Source organism: Rattus rattus, chromosome 2 (genome assembly GCF_011064425.1).
Source record: "Rattus rattus isolate New Zealand chromosome 2, Rrattus_CSIRO_v1, whole genome shotgun sequence".
NCBI lineage: Eukaryota > Metazoa > Chordata > Mammalia > Rodentia > Muridae > Rattus > Rattus rattus.
In genome coordinates this window covers 165,101,383-165,123,565 of record NC_046155.1, presented here as the reverse complement: position 1 = coordinate 165,123,565, position 22,183 = coordinate 165,101,383, and the positions used below count along the sequence as shown (strand labels likewise).

General features: G+C 52.6%; 1 protein-coding gene across 6 annotated transcripts; it reads right to left on the bottom strand.

Annotated features, from left to right (window-relative positions):
• Positions 1-3,109: 3,109 nt before the first annotated feature.
• Positions 3,110-18,724, bottom strand: Mag (myelin associated glycoprotein). Of its 6 annotated transcripts, none has more exons than XM_032893914.1 (12): positions 18,113-18,630; positions 16,644-16,706; positions 15,952-16,024; positions 15,444-15,812; positions 13,187-13,483; positions 12,562-12,819; positions 11,075-11,335; positions 5,780-6,067; positions 5,104-5,200; positions 4,702-4,801; positions 4,422-4,466; positions 3,110-3,771 (listed from the first exon to the last, which is right to left on the bottom strand). In XM_032893914.1, the coding sequence occupies exons 3-11, from the start codon at positions 15,995-15,997 to the stop codon at positions 4,434-4,436; spliced, it is 1,749 nt and encodes a 582-aa protein (XP_032749805.1). In that variant the 5' UTR covers positions 15,998-16,024; positions 16,644-16,706; positions 18,113-18,630; the 3' UTR covers positions 3,110-3,771; positions 4,422-4,433. The 6 variants fall into 6 exon arrangements, with proteins under 6 accessions (XP_032749805.1, XP_032749800.1, XP_032749801.1 ...); XM_032893913.1 differs by lacking the exon at positions 18,113-18,630 and adding an exon at positions 18,637-18,724 and having other exon boundaries at positions 3,256-3,771; XM_032893909.1 differs by lacking the exons at positions 4,422-4,466; positions 18,113-18,630 and adding an exon at positions 18,637-18,724 and having other exon boundaries at positions 3,112-3,771.
• Positions 18,725-22,183: the final 3,459 nt, after the last annotated feature.

Below are 22,183 nucleotides of genomic sequence, written 5' to 3'. Positions count from 1 at the left end.
ATGCAGTTCTGTCAGGCCAGACCAGCTGGAGCCAGGGTCTGTTGGTAAGGTGTGTCAGGGCGTGCCCACCAACGAGTGGTGTGCGTGTGGCAATTGGACCAGACTTCCACCCCAGCTGTCTCAAAAGACAAATTCACCCCAGCTTCATCTGGCCTTGCTGCTCTCGTTCTAGCTCCTGGTGGTGGGGTTGAGGTTGGGTCTTGCCATATAGTCCAGCTGGCCTCGAACTCGTGATGATCCTCTCGCCTCAGTTTATGAGATCTGGGACCACAGGCGTGTGCCACCGCACCCAGTTCATCTCCATACAAGCCACGCCATCACTTGTATGGGGAGGGCCTTGACACAGTTGGAACTCTCCTGCAGGGCCTCTGACCCCTAAAAACCTTAAGCCTCACTTCTGTCCCCTGCTCCGAAAGCCCCACGCATCTCTGTAGGCACAGGTCTGACAGGTTGCAGTTTGGCCTTGTGTATAAGCCTTTCATGTCCTTGACCCGCAAGACGGTAAGCTGTCCGTCAGTGGGGGAAGACCTGGGACCCTGTTCATTGCTGGTGGTTCCAACCGAAATGGTGGGAGGCACCACGGTAACGGAGTGGCCTTAGAGACAAAGCTTGTGGCTCAAAAGTGAACGTTGCAGGTACCAGCAAGAAAGGAGATTTAGAGAAGCCACTTTAAAGCCCCAGGCTCGGACAGCTGCTTCTCAAACATTGAGGACATCACCTTTTACAGACCGCTGCAGTTTTTGAGTCCTTTGGGGGTGGGGGACGTGTGGGTGGGTGGGGATTCGCCTGTGTAATAAGTTCCCAAATCCTGTGTAATAAGTTCCCAAATCCCAACGCTGCTGGATTCACAGGATGGCTCAGTGGTTAAGAGCACTGACTGCTCTTCCAAAGGTCCTGAGTTCAATTCCCAGCAACCACATGGTGGCTCACAACCATCTGTAATGGGATCTGATGTCCTCTTTTGGTGTGTCTGAAGTACTTATATATAATAATTCTTTAAGGGGGGGAATAAAGCAGTGACAGTCGTTGGGGAGAGAAGACTCTGGGCAGCCATGTTTGCTGCCTGCAAGATCCAGGCATGCAGCTTTTGTGAGTTACCACTCATGCTGGGCTTATCAAGGATGCAATTGTCTCTGGGTCACCCATGCTTCTGTGCCTAACCACAGTCAGTTCTTTGGTCTGTTCTGGGTGCCCTGTCTAGGGTGAATAGATGTTTGTACACAACTCCCCATTTGAGTTACAGAACCCTTTTATAGCCCTTTTTCGGGGAGGGGAATTCATCCTTTTCCCCAACAGCCTCATCTTCCTACAGGGGTTCAGTATACAGTTAGGGATTAATATTTGTTTGGAAAGCTGAAGGTCTGAGGTGCAGTGTGGTGGTACGGGGACAGCAGTGCAGCCCACGGACATCTGTGAGGTGCTGGGTCTATGGTTCCCACTTTATCCGCAAGAGCCACGGGTAAGGGGAGTGAGAAAATAAAGCCATCCAGGTGCCCACAGCAGGGAATGGTGGGGTCTGAAGCACACGGGGGGTGGGGGGTCTGAATTCTTCAGAATGGGCAGATTTCTTCCTAACTGGTGAGAGTCTGAGAAAGTGCTGCCAGGTGACCAACGTGACCATAGATGAAACCGAAATGAGAATCCTTGTAGTGACAATTTCGAGAAGTTTGGAATTTTGGTTTCTTTAAAAAGAGAAAAGAGATATTTCAGGAATGTGCTTTCATTTTAATTCCAAAGTTGGGGATGTGGGGCTGCTTCGGATTGTCTGCCGCAGCTGACTGTGATTTGCCTGGTGCTCTAGCAAAGGCGATGTTTGGAATTCTGGGAACTTTTCAGAGGGCATATAAATGCTAGGGCCCTTAGAGGTGAGGAGGGGGAATGGTTGTTGATCATTTAGGTTGGTTTTAGTTTGTTAGTAGCCGTGGTCAAAAAAGAAACAAAGGGAAAGAAATTAGATTCAGGGATTTTCATAATTCCTCTCTCCCCTCTCTCCTTGTTTTTCTCCTGTCTAGTGTTAAGGGGTGAAATGGGGGTGGGGGATAAAGGGTGGGATAAAGAATCCACAAAATCGCAAAGACCAGCTACAATCCTTAGATGACAACTAGGCGGCAGACAGGACAAGCCCTTGGCTTGCCAAGTGTGAGCTCAGGATCTTGCCCCCAACACAGGGCCCAGCTGAGGTAAAGGCAAAACTCTGAGATTATTTTAGAAACAAGATGGCAGGCGGACTCCCTGTGATGGTTACTCTTCATTGTCAACATGCTTGGGTTTAGACTCACCTAAGAGACACACTTCTAGGTAGAGCTATGCAGACCTACTCTGAATGTGAGTATCATGGTGTGAGCTGTGGTTCTGGACCAGATAAAAGGAAAGCGAGCTGGGTGGTAAGTGGCAGTCCTCCCTTCTTCTTTCCCAACTGTGGCTGCCATGTGAACAGCCATCTCAGGGTCCTATGGCCATGCCTTCTCTGCAGTGATGGACTACATCCTCAAACCATGAGCTAAAATACACCCCCTTTTCCTTAAGTTGCTAGGGTGGTTTGAGTGAAAGGATTTTCCCATAGGCTCATGGACTTGGACACAGGGTCCCCAGTTGATGATGCTCATTGTGGAGATGTGAACCCCACTTCCTGTTCTCTCTGGCAAGTGTTTCTCTCTCTCTCTCTCTCTCTCTCTCTCTCTCTCTCTCTCTCTCTCTCTCTCTCTCTCTCCTCCCTCTCCCCCTCTCCCTCTCCCTCTCCCTCTCCCTCTCCCCTTCTTGTACGTGGATGAAAATGTGGCCAGCCAGATTCCTGCTCTTGCCTTCATGTCTGTTGCCAAGTCTTTCCTATCAGGGTGAAGTCTATACTGGAAATCATAAGCCAAAACAAACCCTTTCTTGAGGCTAGAGAAATGTCCCAGTGGTTAAGAGCACTCGCTCCTCTTCCAAAGAACACTAGTTCTATTCCCAGCACCCACACATCACAGCTCACAACCGTCTGTAACTCCAGTTCTGGGAGATCTGATGGCCTCTTCTGGCTCTGCAGGCTCCAGACAGGGCGTATTTCTATGCATGTACTCAAAACACACATACACATAAGATGAAATAAATAAATCTATAAAGACAGACAAATTAAAAAAAAAACTTTCTTCCCTAAGTTGCTTATGGTTATGCAAACAGAAAGTAACTACAAAAGTGTTTTTGTCCAGTATTTTGTTACAGCAACGAGAAAAGTATTACTAATATGCCCCTTTCCTCCAAAGGATGGGTCTAGACTGGCACTTGTCATTAGGACATTTATTTCATGTCCCTTTTGTACAGGTCCTGGGGCCGGGTAAGGGGACAAGAGACCAGGATAACAATAAATAACATGGACAGACAGAGCACCCCTCTCAACAGCTGAGGTTAAAAGGAGGGGAGAGGGAGCTGTAACGTAGGTGCAGGATGTTGGCAGAGAGGAGCAGCCGGGAAGGAGGGGAGGCCGGGCCCCCAATACCTCACTGTTTCCTGCCCCGCCCCTTCCCGCCCCCACCCCTACCACTCTCAAGAGAAAGGGAGCCCACAGCCAGTGGGGGCCAAGCGAGGGTCCTGATGGGGGGTGAGCCACAGGGCCAGCCCCCAGCTTCCTCACTTGACACGGATTTCTGCGTACTCAGCCAGCTCCTCTGTCAGGGTGTAGCTGTCCTTGGTGGGTCGTTTCCCCAGGTCTGAGTGGGAATAACTGAGGTCCAGTTCTGGGGGTTCCCCCCTAAGGCCCAGCAGCCTCCTCTCGGACCCCAGGCGCTTCTCACTCTGTGGAGAGAGGAAGATAGCCCATCAGCATGGGTCTCTCTGACCACCCCATGCAGACTGGGCTGCTGGCACCTTTTTCTCAGGGGCCACCAGCTCAGGGAGCTCCACAGTCACCCGGTCCCACTTAGGGGTCAGGGGTCGGGGCCTTTCCGAGTGCCGATACCAGTAAAACCACTATCCCTTGTCGCTAACCTCGGCGCTTGCCTAAGAATCCCTGATTCTGAGAAGCGGTCTTTGAGAAAATAGCTTTAGGGGTGCATGACTGAATCCCCAGAACACCTCTCTAGATTAAACCTTGGCTGGACCACCCTTTTGGAAGTTTGCGAGAGCCTCCTTCAGTAAACCTTTCTTCCTTGGATAAGGCAGGGTTTCTCTCAGTTGAGGGGATCCTGGTGGTGGGATTCCCCACTTCTCCAGTTCTCGACTCCTGACTCCCACCCCACCAGCGTTTGGACACACAATAGCGCAGTGGCCACAGACAGAAAAAAAAGGGATCAGCGAAGGAACAGACAAGGCCAGGGCTGCTGAGCAGGGATGGGATTAACCGGAGTGCCTCAGACGCTTGACTGGGACACACACATACATGCACACCAACCCCCAAGGCCCAGCTCGGGCCTGGAGGCTGGCACACTGAGGCCCCCGGAACCTACCTCCTGGGGCTCTCAGTGACAATCCCGGGTAGAGACCTCTCTGGACTATTGAAGAAGGAAATGCAGTCACAGGCACAGGCAGGGAGGGCGGGGCTACCCAGGCCCCACCCCCTCAGCCCTCCTGCACAGCTTCAGTGAGGGGCCTCCTCCCCAAACTCCAGACCCAGTCCAAACACCCACCCAGGAGTCTGGCCTCCCTTTCGCCCCACCCCCACCCTTAGCGACCTTGCCAGCCTGTCCTTCGCTAGCTGACTGGGAGCCACAGGGGTGTGGCCCTCACCTCATACTTATCAGGTGCTCCAGAGATTCGGAATTCCGGGCTGTACAGGACATGAGGGTTGTCTCCCGCTGAGAAGCTGGGGCTCTCTGTGACGTTCTTTCTGCAGGAGGCGTGGAACAGAACGTCAGTTTTTCTGGGGACTCCTGGACACCCTCTCCACACACCGGAATGGCTTCCTCTTCTCCCTGCTTCCAGCGCTTCCGTGTTTATGACAGGTCGGGTGGGGGAGCTTCAAGCAGGCCAGGAGGAGCATAGAACATGGACCTAGGTGTCCCCAAGGAGACATTCTCATACAGTAACTGCCCTCCCTGCACATAGAAGACTACCCCTGCTAGCTCACCCCAGCCTTCGACATTCTCCTACCAGACTCCATGTCCCCAGATCAGCCTGGTAGGCACTCACTTTCTTCTTGTCTGGGTGATGTAGCAGACAATGGCAATCAGGATGGCAAAGGCGACCACAGCACCCACAGGGCCGATTTTGGCCCACATCAGTCGGTCTAGGGATAGAGAACGGGACCAGGAGCCCTCAGGGCTATTGGTAGGCATGAGGATGTCTGGGATCTCAGGACAGCCCAGGGAGGCAGAGTCCAAATTTTTAGAAAGCCTTTACTCGTCAGTTACAAACTGATTTTCTCTCTCTTTCTTTTTTTAGTACTGGGCTTTGAACCCATGGCCTCCTAAGTACTAAGTAAATGCTTGACCCCTGAGTCCCAGATCCTCACTGGGGGATTCTAGGCAGGGGCTCTACCACTGAGCCACGCCCCCAGTCCCTCACTGGGGGATTCTAGGCAGGGGCTCTACCACTGAGCCACGCCCCCAGCCCCTCACTGGAGGATTCTAGGCAGGGGCTCTACCACTGAGCCAATTCCAGTATTACTAAGTTTCCTGAACACTCTTAGAACTCAGCCTCCCACGTAGCTGGGACGACAAGTCTAGATAACATCTTTCGCTTTTTTATCAGTCTAGAGAGCTGGCCCATGCTCAGTGGCTGGATCAGTAGCAGGAGTAGGGGTGTGGCGGATCCGAGAGGGCCCCTCACCTTCCCTTGGCTCCCGCCCCCAGATCGCATCACTCACGTGCTCCCTGGAAAGGCAGCTCGAGGCTCTGGGTGCCGTAGAGGTTCCTGGAGGTACAAATGACGCGGGGTGGGGCTTGGGCCTGACCCCGGAGCGTGAGGATGCTGGTGAGCAGGAGGCCGCTGCGCTCTGAGTACACAAACTCCCTCTCTGTCTCGTTCACAGTCACGTTGCGGGAAGGCAGCTCAAAGGCCACGGAGGGTTCCGGGTTGGATTTTACCACACACAGGCACTGCACGGTGTCTCTGGCCGCTGCACAGTGCGATTCCAGAAGGATTATGGGAGCAACTGCAAGTTTAAAACCAAGGCTAAAGTAAGAGCGAAGCTGGGCCTCCAGGACTCCTTGGTAGGGACAAAGTCAGGTGGATGAGAGAGCTCTGTATGGGTCCTGGCTCAGAAACCTGGAACTCCCAACCACTTTGTAACCCTGCCCACTTCGTGTTGTTCATTCAGACTGAGTACAATCCTGCAGCAACATGGGCCTTCACAGGCCCTGGCTGAGGTGGTTAGATGTCCTAAACAGTGTAATACACTGGCCAGCCCTGGCTGTGATAGTGTATGCAAGCCTCTAATCCCAGTACTGGTGAGGCAGAGGCAGGTGGATCTCTGTGAGTTTAAGGCCAGCCTGGTCTACTTAGAGAGTTCCAGGCTAGCCAAGACTGCATAGTGAGATCCTGGCTCAAAGAAACAAATCTATCAGCGTAAGCCGACATCCTTCCACTCTTCCACATCATCAGGGCCCCTGTGCTTGGAAACAGTCATAAGGAGATTAAAGAGATAGAAAATGGAAGGACCTCAGAAGGACACTCATTCCCACTCTGTACCTGATGAGGACATCACAGTCCCCTCTGCACACAAGCTCTCCTAATAGATAGCTTACTCAGGCCACCGTGACATCCAACAGGTACCAACATACCATCCAAGGATTCTTTCTATTTTTTCTTTCTTTCTCCACTCCCTGCCCTGCCACCCTTTTGGGTTTTGAGACGGACTTTCTCTGTAGCCCTGGCTCTCCTAGAACTCGCTCTGTAGACCAGGCTGGCCTTGAAGTCACAGAGATCCACCTGCCTCTGCCACCCGAGTGTTGGGATTAAAGGAGTGCGCCACTGTGCCTGGCCCCAAGGATTCTTTCTTCTTTGGAATCCCAATCCATGTGAGCTCCAGGACTTGGGATGTGCCTTGTGAGAGACTCCCCTGCCTCTGCTTTTGGGGTGACTCCAGCCTGGATATGAGACAGAACAGCTGTGTTTTTCCATCTGTGCTGTCTCTAACTTTGGTCATGGCCTCTGATCATGATGGTTGGAGTAATGTTTTCCTGAGGGGACCAATGGACTTTGGTTGTTTGACCCATTCAAGCTACAGCCTCCTTTGGCAAGTTCCTTCCTTCTCCCCTGCCCCTCACCTTGCTTTCTCACCTGGGGACCCCTTGAATCTCCGTCCCTTTCCTCATTACCATCAACACCCCTCTCCTGCTCTCATAGCTTTACATGAGAGTACATCTAGTCTTTTTTTTTTTTTTTTTTTCTTTTTTTTTTTCCGGAGCTGGGGACCCGAACCCAGGGCCTTGCGCTTGCTAGGGCAAGCGCTCTACCACTGAGCTAAATCCCCAACCCTATATCTAGTCTTGAATGGGTTTCTGTCCTCGTTTCCCCAGCATAGATGTTACATTAGAACAGTGAGTGGTGCCTTTTGTTCATCTGGTTTTGAGACAGAATCTTGTTATATAACTCTGAATAGCTTGGAACTCTCTGTGGTTCTCTGTCTCCAAAGAGCTAGGGCTTATAGGCTTGAGCCACCATGCCCAGCTAAATGATGCATTTGTGTGTGTGTGTGTGTGTGTGTGTGTGTGTGTGTGTAAGAGAATTGTGATATATGTGCAGTTATGTGCAGTTGTGATTCATGGGTGAATGCCTGTGTGAGTGTCACAGAATGACACTAGGTGCATTTCTCTATCACTTAACATTTTGAGACAGTGTCTCTCCCTAATACTGGAGCTCACCAACCGGCTAGCCAGCAGTCCCTGGAATCCTCCTGTCTCTGTTCCCAGTACCCAGATTACTGGTACATATTTCTTTTAACCCTGTGCATAGGATTTGAATTCAGGTCCTTGTGCTTATGCAGAAGCACATAACCCACTGAGCCACCTCCCCAGCCCCTAAATTACGCTTTTAAAACTATGTTCTTTAAGCTATCCGACACCTCTCTGCCGGTTCTAGACCAAGCTGGTACTGAGTGAATTCTGGCCCAAATCTGCTCACGCAGGCCAAAGTCAGCTCGTTGACTCCACCCACTTTTAAGCCCAAAGCAATGGGCCAGTAACAATGGTGGGCAGCAAGTCCCAGGAGCAGATAAATGTGCACCAGGGCTGGGTAACTCCGGCTGGAGCCTCAGTGCACATCTCTGCAAAGCTAAAGCGGAGAGGGACCACGCATGCGCACTCTGCTCGCTGTACCGGTGAGCAATCAGTTCAGCTCAAGGCACTGAGTACAACTGAGTCTGAACAAAACGGACGATCCTAGAACATTTCTGAACCACTCCCATCCCGGACATCACAACCAGCATGCTGGTGACAAGTGTCCACTCCAGATGTTCGAGTGCTGGTGCCCTGCCTATGTGCGGATTCAGTATCTTTCCAGCTTCCCAGAAGTTTCAGAAGTAAATTTGGGGGTACCTGACTTTGGCATCCCAACTCTGCCATCTACTGGCTGAGTGTGGCCAGTGAGTCTTCAAGATGGAGAAGTAAAGGTGAAGGGGACTTTTGGTTTGGGGGTTTTGGGATTTTAGAGGCGGAGTCCTGGATACCCCACTGTCATGGTGTTAATTTTCAATACTGTGGGAAGGGAGTCTCAGTGAGGCTGGTCTGTGGGCATGCCAGAGGGGGATTTTTCTTAATTGAGTTAAGGAGGGAAGACCCACCCTGATTGTGAACAACACTCATTCATGCCTCCCACTCCACCCCCCACCGAATGAGAAGCAGAGAAAGCTGAGCTTGGCATTAACTCAGTGCTCTCCATTCCTGGCTGTGGATGTGATGTGACCAGCTCCTTCAAGTTCCTATCAACATGATATCCCCAAAATGAGGGACGTCCCCTGGAAAATGAATGAGATAAACATGTCTCCCCTAAGTTGTTTTCATGAGAGTATGAACAATGTATCATCAACACACACACACACACACACACACACACACACACACACACACACACACACACACGACACCCATGCTGGCCCCAGGCTCCTTAGGTAACCATGGGTAACTTCTGATTCTTCTGTCTTCACCTCCTGACTGACAGATCTGGGTTGTGTGCTACCACGTGGGGTTTATGCAACCCTGCGGATGGAACCCAGGCTTCATATATGCTCAGTAAGCATTCTACCAACCGAGCTCCCTTCCTTGTCCCTGGAGAAGGGGGAGGTGCTGTTAGCTCACAAGGGGCTATGGGACTCTGGGCTGGAGAGATGGCTCATTGATTAAGGGCACTGGCTGCTCTTTCAGAGGTCCTGAGTTTAATTCCCAACAACCACGTGGTCGTTCATGACCAGCTCTAACGTGATCCAATGCCCTCTTCTGGCATGCAGGTGTATATGCAGATAGAGGGCTAATACATAAAAATAAATAAATCTTAAGAGGCTATGGGACTCCAAAGACAGGTAGGAAATGCTTAGCATCCCAGACATGTATTTACTTCTGCATAGAGGAGGAAGCAGACAAATCTTTGGCTCCAGCGACAAACACCCACTTAAGTCCCAAGGAAAGGCCAAGGGACAAGACAAAAAGATATCTAAGAATACACAGTTATCTTACTTGTGAGGTGTTTTTGTCATCTCCTTTTGCAGAAAAGGAGCTGGGACTGGTCATGCGGTTCAGTGGTAGAGCCCCTGCTTAGAATCCCCCAGGGAGGGGCTGGGGGCATGACTCAGTGGTAGAGCCCCTGCCTAGAATCCTCCAGTGAGGGAGGGGCTGGGGGCGTGGCTCAGTGGTAGAGCCCCTGCCTAGAATCCTCCAGTGAGGGAGGGGCTGGGGCGTGGCTTAGTGGTAGAGCCCCTGCCTAGAATCCTCCAGTGAGGGAGGGGCTGGGGGCGTGGCTCAGTGGTAGAGCCCCTGCCTAGAATCCCACAGTGAGGAGCTGGGGGCGTGGCTCAGTGGTAGAGCCCCTGCCTAGAATCCTCCAGTGAGGGGGCTGGGGGCGTGGCTCAGTGGTAGAGCCCCTGCCTAGAATCCCCCAGTGAGGGGCTGGGGGCGTGGCTCAGTGGTAGAGCCCCTGCCTAGAAACCTCTAGGGAGGGGCTGGGGGCGTGGCTCAGTGGTAGAGCCCCTGCCTAGAAACCTCTAGGGAGGGGCTGGGGGCGTGGCTCAGTGGTAGAGCACCTGCCTGGGGCGGGGCTCATTGGTAGAGCCCCTCTCTGACACACATAAAGCCCGGGGTTCCATTGGCAGCAATGTAAGAGGCTCAGTTTAGAGGTCAGTGCTATAAGGCAGGCAAGGCTGAGAAAGAAGCCTAGGGAACTGGAAACACAGAGATAGCACTCTTTGTTTGGAAATTCTTAGAAAGCGTGAAGAAGTAAGAACTGGAACTTGGCTGCTACCACCTGAACTGGGGAGTAGGTTTGGGTGAAGTAGAGGGCATCATCCACAGAGAGCTCCGGTCAGGTGCTAGTTGGCAATGTATGCTTGCTTATACTTCTAGGACGTTAGCTAATAGTGTATCCTTGGCATTCCTCTGGCTGTGCTATGTCTGCTAATAAGCTTGGCATCTCCTCGGTCCCATCTCCCACCTCCCAGGAGCAACAGCTCAATGGATGAGCTCTGGGTGACCGACTCTAGGCCGCGCAGAGCAGAGCCAGATTGCCTAGGTTTGATTCTCAAAAACCTGCTACTCTCTAGCCGTGTGACCTTGGGCAAGTGTCCTAATTTCTCTGGGCCTCGGTTTCCTTCTCTGTAAAGAGGGTATTGATGGAGTGAAGATGAAATAGGTCCCTGCATATAGCACATCCGACAACACCTGGTCCCTAGCAATGCTCTCCAAGGGACAAACACAGTTACCTTCTTAGTTCTATAGAAGAACAGTGACCACAGGATCCTGAACCCCATTGGTCAAAAGCTCCTCCCACTCCCACATCACGGGAACATGGCGTTCTCAATGGGAGATTCTTTGTATGGATTCAGCTCCCCTCCTGTTCCCCATCCTTATCAGGGACAGGCAAAGCTGACCCTGGTTGGGATGCATGGGCGCCTCCCAGTCACCCAGGTGTCCCCACGGAGCCACTGATGGAAGCAGAGGGGGGGGGCACTCACACTCCACAGACAGGTTGAAGGCGGTGGCTCTCTGGCCATACTGGTTCTCAGCTACACACCAGTACTCCCCATCGTCCTCGGGCGTCACTGCAGGGAGTTCCAGCTGCAGCTGACTCTCATAGATGACCGTGGCCAGGATCTGCTTCTCCTTGAAGATGGTGAGAATAGGGTCCGGGTTGCTCTGTGTGGAACACAGGATGGAGACTGTCTCTCCCTCTACCGCCACCACCGTCCCATTCACTGTGGGCTTCCAAGGTGCATCTGTGGGAAGACAAAATATTAGAGCCTGTGGCTGGAGAGATGGCTCAGCGGTTAAGAGTATTGGCTGCTCTTCCAGAGGACCAGGGTTCAATTCTCAGCACCTGGATGGCAGCTCATGACTGTAAATCCAAGATCCAACACCCTCATACAGATATACATGCAGGTAAAACACCAATGTGCATAAAATGAAAAATAAATTATTTAAAAGAAAAAGAGGCAGTCACAGCCTTTAAAAAAAAAAATCAGAACCCATGGAAACTGCTGCCCAACCCCCACCACCAAATGTGACCTGCGACAGTCCCATCCAGTCCTGGTTGTCTTATTTCTATGAATTGTCATTCTGTCTGTTTTCTTTTCTAATGTTGTTTATTTGTTCATTTACTTTTGGGACACGCTCGTGCCATGCAGCCCTAACTGGCCTTTTATTTCATTATTTAGTCCAGACTGGCCTTGAACTCATGGCAATCAATCCTCCCGCCTTCACCTCCTGAATGTTGGAATTATGTGTGTGGTCTGGGAGCTTGCCTCTGGATGCTGGTACTACCTACCCCATCCTAGCTATGCAAACCCTGTGTCTTAATGCCGGGACTCATTTTTCCCATCTTGAAAATGGGATTAATAATTCCAGCCTCACAGAATAAGGTCGGTCATCCGACATAGGACAAGACCCTGTTGAGTGGCAAGAACTATTCTAGCTGCATAAGGCTTATGAAAAGATGCTGTGTAGGAAATAGAATGCATTTTCAGCCAGAGATTTGTGCTATGGAAAAAAACGAAAGCTTAGGGAGGAGGAATTGGGTGGTCATGGTTCTAAAGTAGGATGGTGAGGAGAGGCTTCCGGGAGCTGAACAGGAGGTGTAGGGGATGCCAGTCAGGGAGAGCTGAGTGAACACTGGCTGTAACTGTCTTTATTATCCCCAGCACTGGGCACTGTGCCTCAATACATATTTGTGAATGAATGAATGAATGAATGAATGAATACATGCATGAATGGCCTGTGCTTGATTCTCAGTTAAGGGACCTGCTCCAACAGCATCTGTCTCTTATTACGACCAGGTCCACGGAATGAGGCTGATTGATGCCTGCGGAATCCTCAGCCCTTCAATTAAACGACTGCGGCAAAATGCGAGGAAGTTCCTATTGTTTAAGACTAGTAGTTCCTCTGAGTGAAGCCTTTCCTTGTCGGTTCCCTGCAGGGGTGTATGGATGCCCGGCTGGGGACTCACACATGACGCTCAGCTCCACCGTGCGGTTGTCCTGGCCATAGGCATTCTCTGCCAGGCAAGCATAGACGCCGTCCTCTGCTGGGGTCACCTCCTCCAGATCCAGGTACAGGCTCTCAGCAACTGCCTCCTTCAACACCATCCCATCCCGCATCCAAGTCAGCAGCGGTGGCGGGTTGCTGTCAGCCCCACAGAGCAGGCTGACGTGGGAGCCCTCAATGGCCTCCACAGAGGAATTCATCTCCACAATCACTGGGGGGTCTGAGGCCCGGAATAAGGCGAGGGGTCAGCGGGCTGATGGATGGGTGCGTCAAATCTAGAACTGCTCCACAAGCCCAGGCCCCGCCCCCAGGTCCCACCTTCCAGGCCCCTTTTCTGGGTCCTACCCCTCCAGGTCTCCCAGCCCCCACCAGACCTAACTTAACTCAACCAGCGTAGGCCCCGCCCCAAGCCCCCTCCCTCCAGGTGCCCCCCTCCAGACCGGTCCCGCCCCAGTACGCGGTCCACCAACAAGGCCCCGCCCCCAATTCCTACCCATCCAAGCCCCGCCCACAGTCTCCCTATCCTGCCACTCCGTGCCCGGTCTCTTCCAGTCCCCGCCCCTGCCCCAACCCGCACCCAGGCTCACACTTGACGTCCAGACTGGCGTAACCCTCGAACTGCAAGGTGGTGTTGGGGAAGGCAGCCTGACAGCCCAGACGGTGGCCGTTGGCCTCTCTAGTGGGCACGAAGTGTAGCAGCGACACCTGCACCCAGGTGCCTTCATCCTCGCGCAGCCGACCCAGCACAGTGGGCTCCCCCAGCCCCTCGTGGCCCAGCCAGCTCAGCTCTGGGCGCAGCTCTGGGCAGTTGTCCGGCACCATGCAGCTGACCTCTACTTCCGTTCCTGCCACCACTTCTGGGGGCACCACGATGTTGGGGGTGTCTGAGGAGGAGTAAAAGGAGGGTTCTGGAAGTAGACTCAGGTTGTGGTCATGCCCACCTATCCGGCCCAGTGTCTCGCATCAGTTACATCCTTTCCAGGTGTTGGTCACCCCCAACCCCTAACACACACACACACACACACACACACACACACACACACACCCCAAGCACTTCACACAGCCTATCAGGATGCTTCTGTGGCATGTGGAAATTCTACTTCACTAAGCTCCTCTGTGGTCCCTGTATATGTCCCCTACCAGGGTGGGCCGATGGATTGGGGAGGAGGGACAGTTGTCAGGGTGTGATGTATATGTATAGGTATATGATATTGTCCTGTTTGGCTCTGTGTCAACTTGAGTCATGTGGGCAGATTGAGCCTCAAATGAGAAAATGGCTCTATCAGATTGGCCCGCACGGTAAGTCTTCGGAGCATTTTCCTGACTGATCATTGATGTAGAAGGATTTAGCTATTGTGGGGCAGTACCGTTTTGGGCCATGTGGTCCTGGAAGGTGTAAGAAAAGTCGCTGGGCGTGAGACTGAGGAGTAAGCCAGGAAGTAGCATTCCTCGGTGGTCTCTACTTCAGGTCCTGTCTCCCCGGCCCTCAGTGATGGGCCCCGACCTGAGCATTAACTGAAATATCCCCTGTCCTACCGTGTTGCTTTCGGTTACTGTGTTTACCACAGCAATAGACCGCAAGCCAAGACGGGTGTGTTATAAGGGTGGGGAGCTGTGTGTTTTGTGGGTGCACGTGCCTGGTTTTAGGGGTGTGATCCACGGATACTCCGGTGTGCTGAGTGCTGTGGTCCCTCCACAGCAGGGCTGTAGTGTGCCTACTCACAAAGACCAAATACTGCTGGGAAACTTAATCTAAGGTCTCTAATTAGGGACTCCTCTCAGAAATCAGGCAGCGAGAGTCCCTGAGGGTGGGCAGGGACCTCTATTTAACTGCCAAACCTGGTCACAGCTCCCTGCCCTTTTCCCCCGACTTCTCTCCCCCCAACCCAATCTCCTGGTTTGAGGATCAACCCTTGGACCTGATACATCCTCATCCCTCTGGTTACTCTTTATTTTGAGGGTCTTATTAAGTTCTTAAAGCTGGCCTCAACTAACTGAGTATCCCAGATGGGCTTGTAGTCTCTGCTTCAGCCTTCCAAGTAGCCAGATTAAGGCCTATACCACCAAGCCCTGTCTTCTTATTTCTCTTCTTTCCCTCTGTCTGTCTGCCTGCCTGTCTTTGTTTTGTTTTTTTACATTTATTTGTGTGCGTGTGTATGTGTGTGTGTAAGCGCACAAATGGATGTATGTATATGGATACAAGTGGGCATGTGCACGTCCCGTGGAATCAGAGGACAGACAACCTATAGAAGTTGGTTCTTTCTCTTCTTGTACCATTTCTACCCATGAGTTCCAGTTATCAGATCTGGTTGTCAGACTTGGGGACAAGGACCATTGTCCCCTGAGCCATTTCGTGATACCCCCACCCCCATCCTCTGTTTTAATTAGGAATACAACCATTCGAGGCAAGTGTAAGAGGTCAGCCGTTAGCCCCAGTAGTGTTGGTTTCTACTGCAAACCATGCGCCTGCCCAGCAGGAGCCCGGCCTCTACCAGCTGGTGCTGCAAATAGCTCCCACCCTTAGAACCATTCACCCGATGGCTGTGCGTGGGAAACCAAGGGCCAAAGAACTCGATCCAAGCACACAAAGTCAATCCACTAAAGCAGACATCTAGAAGCCTCATCTCTGATCCCAGCCCTCTGTCTTTAGAAAGAGTAAGGGCAGCCAGACCGCTTAGGGCCTGCTTTGTGTCTGTCATCCACGTGGCCCACGTGGGCACCGGGTTTGCACCCAGCTAAACTGACCTTTTCTTGGTCTGTCATCCAGAGCTGGTGGTCCAGGTGCTGAGGACACCCACCTGCCCCTCCCTCTCTTCCCACCCAACCCTGGGGGACCCAACTCACTGATGATGTCCAGGACGCTGTGCTCCGAGAAGGTGTACTGGTTGTAGCCGCCCAGGTCACCTCGGAAATAGTATTTCCCTCCCAGCTCGGGGCTCAGCGTGCTGAGAAGCAGGGTGCAGTTTCGTAGGCCCAGGTCTCCCAAAAGGCGGCTGCGGCCCTGGAAGCTCTCGTGGACCACTTGTGTGCGGGACTTGAAGACCACTGGCGGGTAGTTCTTGGGGTAGGGACTGTTGAAATACCAGACGCCATGTACCACAGCCGGTCTGAGCTCATCCGGGAAGTCGAAACGGCAGGGGATGGAGACACACGTGCCCTCGAAGGCTGAGATGGACGAGGGCATCCAGGCACCCCAGTGGCCCCCTCGAGAAGCTATAGAGGGGCGGAAGCAGAGAAGCTGTAGAGGGGCGGAAGCACAGAAGCTGAGGGACGGAGCCCACCCCGTTATCTCCAAAGGTTCCCACGGTGGGCCGTGGGGCTGGAATGTGGGGGCCGGGACACCAGGAATTACCTGAAATCATTATCCAAAACAGAGGCAGGGTGGTGAGGAATATCATCTTGTCCAGCAAGTGGGCGAGCTAGGGCTGGAGAGAGACAAGAGCAAGTTTTCAGAAGACCACGAGGGTGGGGGTGGGGCGCTGGGCCAAGGTTAGCTGCTGTCATTTATAAATGCCAGGCTTCATTCAGTGTCTCACCCTGCCACATTCTGTCAGTTGGAGCTGGCTGCTGCGAGCCAGGCACAGCCCCCAGGCTTGAAACCAGTCACCCAGGGACGTTAAGCAAGCTTCCCAAAGTCGCCCAGCTCAAACACGGGGCCCCAGTACTCCCCTGCCTTTAACTGCAGGTAGCTCTAGAGTAAAGGACGCCACCGTCCCGCAGTGGGCAGCCAGATCATTCAGGGATCTGCTCGACTTGTGTCTGTCATTCTCATAGCTCAAGTGGACAATGGCGTTACAACTCTGATGTCTTTGAGGTAGGTGAAATCACTACCAGAGGGTGCATAGCTTGTTCAAGGTCATGTAGCTGGTCTGCAGACTTAGTAGCCAGGCTGAGCTGTCCCTGCACGGCAGTGGCAGGTTAGTAGTGATCTAAGTAAGCATTCCTACTTCTCCGCCTCTCAGAGAGCACGAGGCAAAGGCAGAAGCAACACTCCTCCTGGGGTAAGAAGCAGTTATTCAGATAAAGAAAACATTGGTGTCTTACCCCTCACCTCAGTCTCCCTGAGTTGGGAATGTCTCCTGATTCCGCTCCAAGTGGCCAGTCAACCTAGAACACAAGCCAGACAGGGCTTACAGGGTGAAAGACTCAGCACGCACCACCCTGCTCTCCCATGTGTACTATGGGCGGTGTCCATGTTGTAAGAACACCCCTGTGGTCTCTGGTACCCATGGATACCCGAGATGCTCCCACACAGCTTCAGAGATAATGTACCACCACAACAACACCCCACCCCACTCCAAGCTGAGGTGTGGGAGAGCCATGGGGAAGGAAGGGAACGGTAGGTCTGAGATGAGGGGGACAGGACAGTGAGTGGTGAATGCAGTGAAGGAGCAGATGAGGCTTGGGGGTGGCAGGCAGGGACCCAGCCCCATCAATGACTGGGTTTCACAACATCAGCATTCCCAGCATGCCGTGTGAATTCCTGCCGCCCTCTCCCACCCGCAGCAGGCCTAGGGTGTCCCCACCCTCACCAGAGGCCTGTAGCCAATACAAAAGATCCCTGTTCGTTTGGGGGTGTGGGTGCCCCATCCTAGGGACCTCCTGGGGGTAGGTGGAGTGTGAGTGAGATTGGTTGCTCCTGACTGGGCTCTGTAAGGGGCCAAGAGGAGCAGAGGTGATGGCCCCTTGGCCCCTGCTGCCCTGTGGGTCGATCTCGGGACTAGAGCCAGGATTTTGAAGTAGCTGCTTTTCCCAGCCTCGGCTGCCCTCTTCCCACAGATGCAGATGCATGCTCAGAAGCGTGCAAACGCTAGTAGGAAATGCTAGTCTGTCAGAACAGACTTACAGAATGGAGATTTGGAGACCCATGAGGACACATTCCCTACCCGAGACACCTGTGTCTACAGAGAAGCTGTGAAGAGACCACCTGACTGCCCTCAGCCTTGGGCACACACACTTGGGAGGCCATGGCTCCGGCTGTCCTGCTCGCAAGTGTGCAAGTCACGAGAACCTGAACACACTGAGGTGGGCTACGGAGAACTCCACCCAGACACATCTATGGGCACAGGGCAGCTGTGGCCCTGGCACCTGGGACTGGAAGGAACGGGAGATACCCAGAGGTGAGGACCAATCAATTCAGCACAAGCAGATGGGTGATACAGTCATACACAGGGTGCATTCTCCTCTGGGCAAATTCTGGTCTTGGGATGTAGATCTAAGCAACCCCAGTTAGGACAATGATTTGAAGCTCTCTAAAGACTCACAGGGCTAATATCTGCAAGACAAACAGACCCCATCTCTATAGTGTTAACTTTCCACTGGAGAAGCCAGGAGCAGCGGCTAGACACCTGCCACTCCCCGAACTTGGGAAGGAAGGGCAGGAGGATCAGGAGTTCAAAACCAGCTTCGGCTAGATTAACAAGTTGGAGGTTAGCCTGGGCTATGAGTGGCCCTGCTTCAACAAACAAAACCAAATCCAAGGGAGGGGTGGGGATAGGGAAAAACACACCTACCAAGTCTCTTCCGTGAAGTACAGTGAGGCGACGAGGAGCACTGATACAGAAGGCTACACAGGGGAGGTGGACGTGCACACTGTCACTCTCACCGTGTGCACAGCCTGCTGGCCTCACCATATCCACATGGTGGATTCCAGTGCCGATGGCTCTGACCCTCCCCTTCTCCCCCAATTCGGATCACTGTCTCATCTCTCCCAATTTTTCGAACTGCAGGGGAGCTGGCCTTCCAGAAGCTTCCACCGTTCATGAGGTATGTCCAGGAGTGAGTTCCCCTTGTCCTTTCTTTCTGTCTCTTCTTCTTAAGGCTCCATTGCTGTCTCTGCCCCCACCACTAAGGTCTTTGGTTGGTTTGGAAGCCCATTTTGAAGCAGCACCCTGCCCCGTTCAAAATGAGTGGCCCTGCGGTTCACAGTGGCACTCCTCTGCTTCCTGGCATACCTGGCCTTACACATGCCCTGGTGACCAGTGCTCCTGACCCCCTGGGGGTGTTTCACCCTAGCCCTGTCTGCCTCAGTACTCACTTGGATGGTCTGGCTTCTGCACCCTCTGCTCCGCTGGTCGGGCTTGTAGTCCCTTGGCCTCCCAGGGTCTAGGCCCCCACTTGCCAGCCCCTCCTCTGCCCCCTGGGTGCCAGGGGCCGCCTGCCTCCAGGGCCCAGCTCCTCCCTGCCCCCGGGGGAGGGGGGCACAAAGGGGCCCTTGTCACCACAGGGCTAGGGCTGAGGCTGGGCAGCTCCTACTAACTCCTTCCTGGAGAAGATGGGGGTCTGCCTTGCTCCTCCCCTTCCTCCATTAATATACACCCCAATTTGGGGGTTGGGGAGGGAGGAGTGGCCTTATCTTTCGAAAGTTCCAGGTTGAAAGGTGGAACCTGTTGTCCCTGAGGAATTGGTGGCAACATTGTAACCTTGGTCCCAAGAGACAGGTAGAGACTGGTTGCCAGGAAGGGGAAACACATCCTCTCTTAGTTTGGTTCCAGAGTCACTTCCACCTTTCTGAGAGTCACCCCACCACCTCCCCCGTGCTTCCCCTCCTGGTCTGTTTTCTCCTTGACACTTCTTGTCCTCCGAAATGACCTTAGCCGCTGTCTCCTTGAGATCACGACCTTCCCTTGGTGAGAAGGAGGGCTCTGTGTTGTTCCGAGTCTGTCTCCACCTGTTAAACAGAAAATAAGTCCTTCTTTCTATTCTTCTAATGCCCCGTGGCACCCTGGGACTCAGAGATGTCATTCTTAACCCTCATTCCTGGAAAGCTGTCCCCGTGCCATCCTGTGGACCCCAGCCTGCCCTTCCAGAAGCATGGCACTTAACTCTGGAGCCAGCGGGTCCCCCTCTTTAAAAAGTTACATTTATTGATTTCCTTATTTTTGATTTATTTATGCTATATATATGGGTGTTTTTTGCCTGCATGTTTCTCTGTGCACGACTTTCAGACCTGATGTTCATGGAGGTCAGATGAGGGCATCAGATCCGCTGGATCTGGAGTTACAGATGGTTGTGAGCCACTGTGTAAGTGCTGGGACTTGAACCCAGGTCCTGTGAGAGAGAGAGCAGCCAGTGCTTTTACTTATAAAGCCATCTCTCTAGCTTCTTCTTTCTTTCTCTCTTGCTGTCTTCCTTTCTTCTCTCTCTCTCTCTCTCTCTCTCTCTTTCTCTCTCTCTCTCTCTCTCTCTATCTCCCTCCCTCCTCTCTCCTCTATGTGTGCTTTTGCACATGTACCTCGGTTCTCTCCTTTCACCTTGTAGGTCCCAGGGATTTAACCCGGGTCATCAGGCTTGGCATTAGTACTGTTACCCACTGACCCATCTTGCTGACCCACCCACCCTCCTATTTAATTCGTTCTGTGAGTCTCTTATTCGGTGCAGGCTGACCTCGGGCTATTCTGCAGCTCAGGCTAGCCTTGGATACAACATGATTAAGCCTCCACAGTGCTGATATTATAGATGTGTGCCGCCATGTGTGGTCCCTGCCCTTCCATTTAGAAACTGTCCTTTCGGGGTTGGGGGATTTAGCTCAGTGGTAGAGCGCTTGCCTAGCAAGCGCAAGGCCCTGGTTGGTCCCCAGCTCTGAAAAGAAAAAAAAAAAAAAAAAAAAAAAAACCCAAAAACTATGCCCTAGAAACTGTCCTTTCTATAGAGCTCGACCTGACTGAAGCTGGCCACCCTGCCCTTGGGGATTCATTCTGTCTTGTCCCTGCCTACTCATCCAGCTTGGAGCTCTGAGAGAGCAGGCTTCCCACAGAAGCCTGCCCGTGTATTGGCTTGGGGTCTTTAAAGCTAGGCATTTGTGCACACAGGGCCACAGTGGCTTTCTGAGCTGGGTGAGGACCCTCTGTGTGTGGAGTCCTCAGTCATCCGGAATCAGGCATGGGCTTTGCAAGGCACACAGGGTGTTAGAGGTGGCAAGGTCCACAGAGAAGTTTCACTGCACTGCAGAGGCCAAAGCAGGGGTTGGGGGTGGGAGAGTCCTTTCTTCCAGGAGTGAGATCAGGGAAATCCCTTAGACCAGGGAGTGGATCAGGAGTCGGGAAGACTGGGGCTGGGGGGCAGCGACACCCCCACCTCGGGCTTCATGATGTCAGACTCTGCCCGTGCCTTTCCCAGTCTGAGACAATGGTTCATTGAAAGTGGGGTGGGGCTTGAAAGCTTGGGTTCCGGAGAAGAGAGGGACCTGGTGCCTGGACTTTGAGGGTGAATATGAAGATTCTGAGGGGCCCTATGCCACAGATGTCTGCCCACACTGGTGTCACTGAGCTGGTGTTTCTGTGTAGAGTGGGTGATATGTCAGTTCCAGGAATGAGGCAGTTCACAGGGGCAGGTGAGTCTGTGGCTGAGCCAGGGGGTTAGGAGCCCACCCATAAGGGTGGATCGGATGGACTGAGAGTGAGAGGAGGGCTAGGTAAGGGGGCTACCTGCTACCTAAATCAGCTGATGCCTTCAAGAAAGCAGATAATCCGTCTGCAAGGGCTGGGGGCTGAGGGCTGGGAACAAAGGTCCAAACTAGAATGTATTACTTCCTTTTGTGCTTTGAGGAGAGCCTCTACTCCTGCCCTTCCCCTAACCCCCTCAATTCAAGGTTTGAATATTTGCACTTCGTTCTACCTGGATCTGTTTTTGTTCAAATCCCCCTTTTTGCCAAGACATCGGCCATATTAGATTAAGACCCACCATAATGACTTCATCGTAGCTGTTACCTTCAGTAAAGACCTACCACCAAAGCCACACTTGTAATCCCCCAGCACTTGGGAGGTGGAGGCAGGAGGATCAGATCAAGGTCATCCTCTTCTACATTGGACCTGTCTTATCCCCTATTCCCTCAAAAAAGATCCCATCTGTAACTAGGGTCGCATTCTGGGCTTTAAGACATCAGTATATAAATATGGGGGTGGACACAGAAATTTTGTAGAGTGTAATGATTTTTGCTTGGTAGCCCAATTTTATCTGACATAGCATGCAGACTAGAGCAAACATCTCCGGACAATATGGTCATGTCAGTTACTTTATCCCTTAATGCCATCTTGGGCCATGACCTGGGTCTCGGTCAGGCCAGAATTCCTTTGTTGCTCATAATCGGGACTGGCTGTTTCATGTCAAGGGTCACCAGAGTGTGGTCCTCAGGTCAGCAGCAGCGGCGGCGGCGGCGGCGGCGGCAGCAGCAGCAGCAGTAGCACGTTGTCCTGGAGCAAGTTCAAAGGCCTGGGATTATAGCTCATTTGGCAGAGGGCTTTCCTAGTATGCATAAAACCCAGTGTTCTCACCCCAGCCCCACATATTCCGGGTATAATGTCTCATGTATATAATGCTAGCACTCAGAAGGTAGAGACAGGAGGGAGGGAGGGTCAGAAGTCCAAGATGCTCTTCACCTACATAGTCAGAGGTCAGCCTTGGCTTGTCTCAAGAAAGGCAAGGGATGGAGCGATTGAGAGTGGAGAGATAGATAGATAGATAGACAGACAGACAGACAGACAGACAGACAGTTGCTTAAGAGCATGTAACATTCTTCCACAGAACTCCAGTTTAGTTCCCAGCGCCCATTAGTCAGTTCACAACCTCTTTTAACTCCAGAGGAT

Coding starts and splice junctions, on each gene's coding strand:
- Mag (XM_032893909.1), bottom strand. CDS start 15,997: ATGATATTCCTCACCACCCTGCCTCTGTTTTGGATAATGATTTCAG. Junction 11,336..12,561: donor GGTGGAGCTGAGCGTCATGT/GTGAGTCCCCAG, acceptor GTCTTCCCACAG/ATGCACCTTGGAAGCCCACA. Junction 5,201..5,779: donor GCTGCCTTTCCAGGGAGCAC/GTGAGTGATGCG, acceptor CTCTATCCCTAG/ACCGACTGATGTGGGCCAAA.